This window comes from Scardinius erythrophthalmus, assembly GCF_964197995.2.
Source record: "Scardinius erythrophthalmus genome assembly, chromosome: 9".
In the NCBI taxonomy this organism is placed as follows: Eukaryota; Metazoa; Chordata; class Actinopteri; order Cypriniformes; family Leuciscidae; genus Scardinius; species Scardinius erythrophthalmus.
The window spans coordinates 630,001-641,177 of record NC_138229.1 but is presented as its reverse complement, the minus strand read 5'-3'; the positions used below and the strand labels follow the sequence as shown (position 1 = coordinate 641,177).

Genomic DNA, 11,177 nt, shown 5'->3' with positions numbered 1-11,177 from the left:
AGCATTGCTTGTGTTTATTGCAAAAATAAAATTTGAAGTGAATAAAAAATGTCCACTATCCATCCTAAACAGTGTGTGAGATTGAAATAAGTGTGTCCCAAAGCATAGTGTGTTGAAGAGAGTGTGCCAGAAGTCCCCGGATGATCTACTATTCCCGGTGGATTTTTGAAGTGTGGATCCGTGCTCACTATAACAGCTAATATTACCAACAACCCACTGCGCTTTGGAGGAGGAACTACAAACACGAGTAAAAAGTGTTAAAAAACTACAAACATGGCGGATATGCGCGACAGTGAGAGATTTAGATAAAGGTTTGAGTGACTAATCAAAGTTTAACCTGAGAGAAAAATATTAATGTCATGTTATCCGTGTTATATTTCATCTGCAATAACAATGTGGACTTTTATAAAGATCCGTTTGACCATTAACTTTTAAATGCATCATTATGCATTCATATGAAGAGAGTCTCTGCATGAAAGACCCGCGACAGCAGATCGACGTGATTCTGCGATACAGTAGGAAATTAAATGTAGATGATTTTATTTTTGACAAGATGATTGAGAGTTTACTGTGACAGAATGCGACAGAGAGCAACCGTTAAAGACGCAATTGAACGACGTGATAATAGCCTATGTCCCAAAGCTTGTCTACTCTTCTGCAACACACTCAAAAGTATGCACTTTTTCTTCACAAAAATAGTACATACTTTTAGGGTGTAGTATGAGTATAAACGCAGTAGCGCTCTCACACGCTGTAATGACGCACTTCCGCCGGTGGGTGTCGCTGTGGATCCGCGTCATCACTGAGTCTCACGCGCCGAACAAGCGAGGCGGAACCGGAAGAAAACAAGCGCTGATTCAGTTTCACACTGCGAGTCTGTAAAGGAGGAAGATGGAAGATTTAATATCAATAAACTGCGCTAAACTTCTGATTATCGCTTTGTTTTACACGTGTGAGTATAAAAATGATTGTCTAATGTTTAATTGTGTGTTTGTGCGGTCACGAGATGATGGTCATTGTTCACTCGCTCAGGCCTGAAATTAAGATAAATTCCGTTATAAATATAGCTTTGTGTTATTAATATATTCATAGTAATTTTACATCATAATAACCGTATGATGATGTTAATCTGCCGTAGAGTTAGTGACTGATCGAGTCTAAGCGCTTACACAACACTAACAAAGAAGTTAACGTTACCAGAAGTACCATGGTAAATTAGCCGGTGTCTTTTACATTTACCAGGGTAACAGCGCTATATCCTGTAAAGTACCTTTGAGTGACATGTAAATACCGTAATGCTCGTGCTCGAGCTGATCCAGGATCAGGGAATATAAAGTGCACTTATCATAACTTATCATGATCTCATAAAACTGCTGACAGTTACTATCACTTCATAATCTTCATTATCATGTGTTTATGTGTTTATACCTGTCTGTGTGTGTGTGTGTGTGTGTGTGTGTGTGTGTGTCTCCTGATTGTCATGTGTGTGTTGTGTGTGTGTGTGTCTCCTGATTGTCATGTGTGTGTTGTGTGTCTCCTGATTGTCATGTGTGTGTGTGTGTGTGTGTGTGTGTGTGTTGTGTGTAGGTGTGAGCTGCAGTTCAGTGGAACAGAAGATCTATGTTGAACTCAACGACACGGTTCCGTGTGTGCGACTCCTGAACGCCACACATCAGATCGGCTGCCAGTGTGAGTGACTCACACACTCACTCACTCACACACACACTCACTCACTCACACACACACACACACACACACACACACACACACACACACACTCACTCACTCACTGTGATGTTCTTCTCTCAGCGTCGATGTCAGGAGACACACACACACTCTCTCACTCACACACACACACACACACACACACACACACACACACACTCACTCACTGTGATGTTCTTCTCTCAGCGTCGATGTCAGGAGACACAGGAGTTCTGCATGTTCTGGAGAGCGAGGATGATCTGGACTGGATCCTCAACACTGGACCTCATCCACCATACATGATCGTCATGGAGACGGCCTTCTTCAACAGGTGTGTGAGTGTGAGTGTGTGTGTGTGTGTGTGTGTGTGTGTGTGTGTGTGTGTGTGTGTGTGCGTGTGTCTGATCTCATGTGTTTGTCCTGCAGGTCGGTCATGTTGAGAATGAAGAACTCGTCCAGAGTGTCTGGAGTCGCTGTGATCGTCTCAAAAACAGGCCTTGCTGAAAACTTCTCACCTCACACAACCTGCCCTAACCAGAACACAGGTGTGTGTGAGAGTGAGTGAGTGAGTGAGTGTGTGAGTGAGTGTGTGAGTGAGTGAGTGAGTGAGTGAGTGAGTGAGTGAGTGAGTGAGTGAGTGTGTGAGTGAGTGAGTGAGTGAGTGAGTGAGTGAGTGAGTGAGTGAGTGAGTGAGTGAGTGTGTGTGTGTGTGTGTGTGTGTGTGTGTGTGTGTGTGAGTGAGTGCGAGTGTGTGTGTGAGTGAGTGCGAGTGTGTGTGTGAGTGAGTGAGTGAGTGAGTGTGTGAGTGAGTGTGTGAGTGAGTGAGTGTGTGTGTGAGTGAGTGAGTGAGTGTGTGTGTGAGTGAGTGAGTGAGTGAGTGAGTGAGTGAGTGAGTGAGTGAGTGAGTGTGTGTTTGAGTGAGTGAGTGAGTCTGAGTGAGTGCGAGTGTGTGAGTGCGTGAGTGTGTGTGAGGTGAGTGAGTGAGTGAGTGCGAGTGAGTGAGTGAGTGAGTGAGTGAGTGAGTGCGAGTGAGTGAGTGAGTGCGAGTGTGTGAGTGAGTGAGTGAGTGAGTCTGAGTGAGTGCGAGTGTGTGAGTGCGTGAGTGTGAGTGAGTGCGAGTGAGTGAGTGAGTGAGTGCGAGTGAGTGAGTGAGTGAGTGAGTGTGTGTGAGTGAGTGTTACTCGACCCTCAATAGAACCACTAAATTGGCCAGTTATCTATTTATTAAACATTTTAAAGAAAGACAAATCCTCTCCAAATACAGATTAAGTGACCATGATCTAGAGATAGAGAGAGGAAGACGTAGACAAACATGGACAGAGAGAGAGCAGAGGCTCTGTAGACACTGTGACCTACAGCACATCGAGGATGAGGAACACTTTCTGCTCTTCTGCTCTAAATACTCCAGTATAAGAGAAACCTTTCTGCCCAGATTTGAAATCTTGATTCCATCATTCTCTGAACTGAGTGACACTGAGAAAATGTTCTTCTTACTGGGAGAAGATGATAGTACAGCTGCACTCGCGGCTAAATATGTGTTAGCTATTCACAACGCCAGAGTCAGCTAATTCTCTAGAGAGACCCACTGTATTTATTCATTTATTAGGATAGATTGTGTTTATTTATCTATTTATTTATATTTACTATGCTACATATGACATGATCTATACATATGTTTTATTTGTTTTATTATTTATATATGTTGATGCTTTGGCAACATTGTGTTACACAGTCATGCTAATAAAGCTCATTTTGAATTTGAATTTGAAAAAAAATTTGAAAAAATTTGAGTGAGTGAGGTGAGTGAGGTGAGTGAGTGAGTCTGAGTGAGGTGAGTCTGAGTGAGTCTGAGTGAGGTGAGTGAGTCTGAGTGAGTCTGAGTGAGTGAGGTGAGTGAGTGAGGTGAGTGAGTGAGTCTGAGTGAGGTGAGTGAGTGAGTGAGTCTGAGTGAGTGAGTGAGTGAGTGTGTGCGAGTGAGTCTGAGTGAGTGTGAGTGAGTCTGAGTGAGGTGAGTGAGTGAGTCTGAGTGAGTCTGAGTGAGTGAGGTGAGTGAGGTGAGTGAGTGAGTCTGAGTGAGTCTGAGTGAGTCTGAGTGAGTCTGAGTGAGTCTGAGTGAGTCTGAGTGAGTCTGAGTGAGGTGAGTGAGGTGAGTGAGGTGAGTGAGTGAGTGAGTGTGTGCGAGTGAGTGAGTGTGTGCGAGTGAGTGAGTGTGTGCGAGTGAGTGAGTGTGTGCGAGTGAGTCTGAGTGAGTGCGAGTGAGTGAGTGAGTCTGAGTGAGGTGAGTGAGTGCGAGTGTGTGAGTGCGTGAGTGTGTGTGGAGTGAGTGAGTGAGTGAGTGAGTGTGTGTGAGTGAGTGAGTCTGAGTGAGGTGAGTGAGTGTGTGCGAGTGAGTGAGTGAGTCTGAGTGAGGTGAGTGAGTGAGTCTGAGTGAGGTGAGTGAGTGAGTGTGTGCGAGTGAGTGAGTCTGAGTGAGGTGAGTGAGTGAGTCTGAGTGAGGTGAGTGAGGTGAGTGAGTGAGTCTGAGTGAGGTGAGTGAGGTGAGTGAGGTGAGTGAGGTGAGTGAGGTGAGTGAGTGAGTGAGTGAGTGAGTGAGTGAGTCTGAGTGAGTGAGAGTGAGTGAGTGTGCGAGTGAGTGAGTGAGTGAGTGAGTGAGTGAGTGAGTGCGAGTGAGTGAGTGCGAGTGAGTGAGTCTGAGTGAGAGTGTGAGTGAGTGCGAGTGTGTGAGTGCGTGAGTGTGTGTGAGTGAGTGAGTGAGTGAGTGAGTGCGAGTGAGTGAGTGAGTGTGTGAGTCTGAGTGAGGTGAGTGAGTGTGTGAGTCTGAGTGAGGTGAGTGAGTGAGTGAGTGAGTGAGTGAGTGTGTGTGTGTGTGTGTGAGTGAGTGAGTCTGAGTGAGGTGAGTGAGTGAGTGAGTGTGTGTGTGTGTGTGTGTGTGTGTGTGTGTGTGTGTGTGTGTGTGAGTGAGTCAGTGAGTGAGTCAGTGAGTAAGTCAGTGAGTGAGTCAGTGAGTGAGTCAGTGAGTGAGTGAGTCAGTGAGTGAGTCAGTGAGTGAGTCAGTGAGTGAGTCAGTGAGTGAGTCAGTGAGTGAGTCAGTCAGTGAGTGAGTCAGTCAGTGAGTCAGTGAGTGAGTGAGTCAGTGAGTGAGTCAGTCTGAGTGAGGTGAGTGAGGTGAGTGAGTGAGTGAGTGAGTGAGTGCGAGTGAGTGAGTGAGTGAGGCTGCGTTCCAGTCCAAAATTGTCATGCCCTTCACTTGCTAACTTCCCTTCGTCTCGTTCACTCGGATGTACGTCATTGCGAGTGCCCACTACTGGCGGAAACTGCAATGGGCTGAACTGGAACGTCCTAAGCCCTTGATCACTTGGAATCAGCTGTGGAGTTGATTTATTATTTACATTTTTTTCCCTTTAAGAATTTGTTTAATGCAGCATCCAAATGTTTATAGGTGTGTTTGGGTTGTTTTAAATTTAAAAAAAATTATAATTAATATATCATAGAGTTGTTTGTGTGGTGGTGATTAGACGAGATATGCGGTGACGTCACAATCGTGTTGCATTGTGGGACATATAGGTGCCTGAAGTGTACATTTGAAGCAGACTCGCTCCCTCGGTCAAAATCGAGGGAACGAGGGTCTGTCCATATAAACTTCCCTCGTCCACTTCACGAAGTGGAACGCACTTCAAAATGGCGGCAGGGATTCCCCCGAGGGGAAGTGCTTAGGGAAGTTCGCAAGTGCGTGTCTAAAAGTGGACTGGAACGCAGCATGAGTGTGTGTGTGTGTGTGTGTGTGTGTGTGAGTGAGTCAGTGAGTGAGTCAGTGAGTGAGTCAGTGAGTGAGTCAGTGAGTGAGTCAGTGAGTGAGTCAGTGAGTGAGTCAGTGAGTGAGTCAGTGAGTGAGTCAGTGAGTGAGTCAGTGAGTGAGTCAGTGAGTGAGTCAGTGAGTGAGTGAGTCAGTGAGTGAGTCAGTGAGTGAGTGAGTCAGTGAGTGAGTCAGTGAGTGAGTCAGTGAGTGAGTCAGTGAGTGAGTCAGTGAGTGAGTCAGTGAGTGAGTCAGTGAGTGAGTCAGTGAGTGAGTCAGTGAGTGAGTCAGTGAGTGAGTCAGTGAGTCAGTGAGTGAGTCAGTGAGTGAGTGAGTCTGTCTGTTTATGTTTGTGTCATTGATATTACAAGACAGAAGGGAAATGTGACGTCAACGTCTCTTATCAATGTGACATTTAATTACTTGATTATTACATCAGAATTTGTGTGATGAAATAGAGACAGAAGAAATGGTGACCAGCTCCTAAAATACACACATTCCCATGTCCGTTTAATCTCCTGTGTGTGTGTGATTGTGTATTCCTCATGTTTCAGGAGTGTATTCTGAACAATACGGGCCTGAACTCGCGAACTGTAACGTGACCGAGTGGAATCCTCTCGGGAACGGACTGTCCTATGAAGACTTCTCTTTCCCTGTGTTTGCTCTGAAAGATGAGAATCAGACTCAGGTCATCCGAAAGGTGTGTGTGTGTGTGTGTGTGTGTGTGTTCATCAGTGCAGTTTTAAACAGCATCTGTTCTGCTTTCCTCATCTTCAACTGTGTTTAGTGTGTAATGTTGCAGTTCTTCTCTATATCAGAGTCAGTGTTCCTGAACTCCTGAAACGCCTCCACTGTAGTCTTGAGTTTCTTCCGGGAACACGTCACAATATTCCTCATTATAATAATTCATGCGCAGAATAAAGGGGCGGGGCCTGGTTGAGTTAGTTAGTAGTGTGTTAAACTGGTGGTTATGGTAAGGGGCGGGACATTTCCCAAACACACTCGAAGCGCTCAACCAATCACAACACACTGCTCCAGCCGACCAATCAGAGCACAGTGTGCTTTTCAGAAGGAGGGGCTTCATAGAGACAGGAAGTAAACAGAGCGTTACTGACAGACTGGGAAGAGAGGAGCCGCAACAATGGAGAATATGAGGAGAATAATCAACATCACAGCAGGAAAACCTGTTCTAGTAGAGCCTGAAAACAAGTGCACAATATGCCTAACCTTAACGTGTGTGTGTGTGTGTGTAGTGTTATGAGGATCATAACCTGCGTGTGAACGGAAGTGCTCCTCAGCATCCGCTGTGTGCGATGCAGCTCTTCTCACACATGCACGCCGTGACCGACACCGTGACGTGCATGAGGCGCACAGACCTGCAGACCCGCTTCAGCATCAACCCAGGTACACACACACACACTCTCTCTCTCACACACACACACACACACACACACACACACACACACACAAACACTGCCTTTCAATTAAGATTATTTTTCTGACTCCATTGGCTGATGTTTGTTCTGGTTTTAAGCACAAACAAAGAGTGTTTCTTTGCACCTAAGCCTCTGTGATCGTCTGCTGATGATCTGAAGTATGTTTGCTTCCTATCAGAAGTTCTGTGCGACCCTTTGAGTGATTTCAACGTGTGGTCGTCGACTCGACCCCTGAACAACAGCGCCAAGGGCCACAAGGCCAACGAGAGCGTCGTCATCGCGGCCACGCGGGTGAGCAACACACACCAACAACACACACTGAACACACACACCAAACACACACACCGAACTCACACCAACAACACACACCAACAACACACACTGAACACACTAACAACACACACCGAACACACCAACAACACACACTGAACACACCAACAACACACACCAACACATCATCATCAGAATCTGTTCTGTCTAATCTGGGCGACTGAACATTTGTGGCCATTTTCCATAATTTGGTGTTTCCTTCAGGAAGTAGAGGCTCTTCAAGAGAGTCCACACACTCTCCACACACACTCCACCAAAGACATGAGTCATCAACGACATTCAAGTCGAACAAGCCTTTTATCTTAATTTATGAAGTCATTTGGTTACATAGATCACATGATCAACCAAGCAAAGACTAATAAATCATCCAGACACAGCGTCGGACAGCAGGGAAAAAAAGTTGTATATTAAATAGAAAAAATAGAAAAATTTATGAAAAACAGAAAAATAAAAGTTATGTATTATTAAATTGTTAAACTTTTTTCCCTTTTTTCTTAGTAATTAATAAATAACTCTTCTCTTTCTTTCTTTCTTTCTTTCTTTCTTTCTTTTTCAATTTAATATATATATTATATAATTTATTTTTTCTTTATTTCTCTCTTCCCTGTATCATGCTGTCCAACACTGTGTCTGGATGATTTATTAATCTTGGCTTGGTTGGTCATGTGATCTATGTAACCATGTGACTTCATAAATTAAGATTATGGCATTGATAAAGGTCACATGACTGAAACGTTTGCTTTTCCTTCAGTAAAGCACTGATGTTATCTCCGTTATCTGATGACTCTTGTCTTTGGAGTGTGTGTGGAGCCTCTACTCTGTGTCTCTGCTACACACCTCAGCTGGACTCACTGTAAGGCGTGGTCAGTGCCGAACTGTCCTTCAGGAAATAGTAATGAAAGTTGTTGTGTCTCAGCTTGACGGCAGGTCGTTCTTCTGGGACGAGGCTCCAGCGGCCGAAGGAACCGTGTCTGGGATCGTCACCCTATTGGCTGCCGTTCATGCACTTCACCCTGTCACTCAACAGGCTCCGCCCCTTCGCAATATATTCTTCACCTTCTTCCAAGGGGTCAGTGTTTCGTTATGCTCTGGTTTTCTTCTCTCATTTGATCAGCCTGCGTATAATTCAGGGTTCGCACAAGCTGCTCAAAGTACTTGAATTTGACTTTTTGAATTTTAAAGGTGCAGTGTGTAAGTTTTAGCGCATCTAGTGGTGAGGTTGTGAACTGCACCCAACAGAAGTTATGGTGGCCGACAGGAAGTGATGTCGTCGTCTGAGACAGCAGAGAGTAGCTGTTAAACAATGAGGTTTCTTTTCAAAGATCAATTAAGAAATTAGGTTTACTTGATTATTCAGTAAAACGATGTTATTGCGAATATTATTGTGACTTGTTCATCATTGTGTCAGTGTTTTATTCGCTGGCTTTAGCTCGCTTCTTTACACGAACAACAACATAGTGACGAAACGCGTTTGTCCGCTCAGGGCTGCCGTAGAAACATGTGGATGTAAGCGGACCCGCGGTGTGTGTAGAGAGAAATGCTCATTCTAAGCTAATAAACACATAACGCTTCATTATGTAAGATCTTCATACACCACTGAAAACACAGATATGAATATGATATTGCATTTCTGCCAACAGATCCTCCTAAATATTACACACTGCAGCTTTAAGTCCAGAAAAACCCTTGAAAACAGACATTTATATGAAGAAGTTCTTGAAAAGTGCTTGAATTATTGAGACAATATGAGTTTGAATAAGGAAAGCGATATCTTTGTCATAGTATCCGTTCAATGGCAATTGCATGTGCTGCACTTTATTTGTACCATTTTGTTTTATTAGTTTATTTTTTATTTATCTATTTACCGTTTTGAGAATTTTAAAGATAATAAAGAAAGATTTTGTTTGATAAATGAGATTTTTGATTGTTGTCCTTAAAAAAAAACTAAAAAGTAGTGCTTAAAGTCTTTGAAAGTCCTGGAATGTGATTTGTCAGTGTCTGTGCGAACCCTGATAACTGGACTTATTTATGAAGTAGTGCACACTATAGAGCAGGGGTGGGCAAACTACGGCCCGCGGGCCACATGTGGCCCGTTAGGCTGTTTAATCCGGCCCGCCGAGTATTTAAAAAATTGTCTTAAGATCGCATTAATTTTGCCTTTTTTCTTGCAATACTTTGCCTTATATATTGCGTTGCATATATTTGACAATCGGAATATCAGATATTGCATGCATGCCATAGCTAACAAATGTAAAAAAGGAAAAATGACATAAAAGCTGATCATCATTCATTCAGCGCTGTTGTGGCTGCGGTGCGTCACGTAACAAGCAATGACGCGTCACCATGGAAACCAAACAGACAGCGACTTAAGCCAGACTGGTTGCACGTTAATGTTTTTTCCTTTTTTGGAAGCTCACAGAGAAAAAAATGTTTGGTAACCGCTTGCACACCTTAGTTTTTCCTTTGATTTGTCTGCTATTTATTTTTAGTTATTTTAAATATTAGTTATTTAGCTCCTCTGGATTTGTGCATGTATCCTGACTGATTCCGTTATCGCCCGGCTTTCGACTACGCTCGTGTCTGCCATGTTAGTGCTACAGAACCCGTTTTTTTTTTTTTTTTCATTAAATGTTCTGATCTACCTTTGCTTTTTATGTTTTAATTTATTATTCTTAAAATAAATTTGTATTCGTTTATTTCGTTTTTTTTTTCCACAAATGACTTTTGGAAGTGCAAATTGCCATGCAGTTTTGATAAAGGTAAATTAACGTAACCTTCTGTCATTTTTACTCTTCTAAGTGTACACTTGCAGGTATTTTGTTTCTAATTTACTGTTAGGCCCATGAAATAATAATAAGAATAAACAATATTTAAAAAGTATAGGCTATCTAAAATCTGACTAATTAAAAATTAACATCAAGACATAACATGCTAAATGGGGGATATCTAACATAAAAAAATGTATTGTCAGAATATCGTCTCTCAGATGTTGAATTTCGCGCAGACGTTGCCACAACGTAAATGTGTTTGCTCAGCACGATCTCATGATACCACGAATTGTATTTGTAGTGCTTATGATACGCAAATTTCGCGTGCATATGATACGCACTTTATGGCATGTAATAGGCACGCACTCCACACCCCTAATCCTAACCAAGGGGTTTACAGTGCAGCATATGCACGCAAAAAAAAAAAAAAAAAAAAAAAAAAAAAAAAAACCTTTTTGCCATATAAATGGCACGAGAAATAAAATTTGTGGTATAGATACACACTTTCATGAGATTGAGCTTCATAATCTGCTACTGGGCCGGCCCTCTGTCAAGTTTTAAAACCCAGTGTGGCCCTTGAGCCAAAAAGTTTGCCCACCCCTGCTATAGAGTATATAGGGTGCAGTGCACACAGCTCATGTCTATTCAAACACTCGCTAGCACAGGAGAGATACTGTAGAAGTATGATTTATCTTATAACAGATTTATGCAAGCGTTCTCTCTCTCTCAGGAAGCCTTCGACTACATCGGCAGCTCTAAGATGGTGTATGACATGGAGAAGAACGAGTTTGTGATCGACATGGACAACGTTCACTCCATGCTGGAGATCGGGCAGGTACACACACACACACACACACACACACACACACACACTCTCACACACACACACCTGATCCTGCATGCAGTTATTGCAGATGTTCACGCATGTAATGAATGTTGTGTATGTGTGTCGAGTTTAATTACTATGTTTCTATCCTAATACTGTATGTTTTTACATGAATACTTCTTATCTGATTACAAATTTGAATAAGACACATAACCTGTTAGGTTTTTATTATTATTAATATTATTATGGTTTAATTAATTAATATTCTATATAAATATTGTTATTTATTTATTGTAGATTCTAATTGTTAAATAATAAAT

At 42.8% G+C, this 11,177-nt stretch overlaps 1 protein-coding gene across 1 annotated transcript in view; it reads left to right on the top strand.

The window, feature by feature from the left end:
• The first annotated feature begins 795 nt into the window (after positions 1–795).
• The window catches only part of ncstn (nicastrin), a 25,918-nt gene continuing 15,536 nt past the window's right edge, over positions 796–11,177 (top strand). Inside the window, exons 1-9 of the mRNA XM_081374681.1 lie at positions 796–952; positions 1,588–1,689; positions 1,912–2,035; positions 2,131–2,249; positions 6,052–6,197; positions 6,751–6,901; positions 7,112–7,224; positions 8,180–8,332; positions 10,762–10,866. Of these exons, the coding sequence (XP_081230807.1) occupies positions 892–952; positions 1,588–1,689; positions 1,912–2,035; positions 2,131–2,249; positions 6,052–6,197; positions 6,751–6,901; positions 7,112–7,224; positions 8,180–8,332; positions 10,762–10,866 (1,074 nt within the window). The 5' untranslated portion in view covers positions 796–891. The remainder of the gene's footprint in view (positions 953–1,587; positions 1,690–1,911; positions 2,036–2,130; positions 2,250–6,051; positions 6,198–6,750; positions 6,902–7,111; positions 7,225–8,179; positions 8,333–10,761; positions 10,867–11,177) is intronic.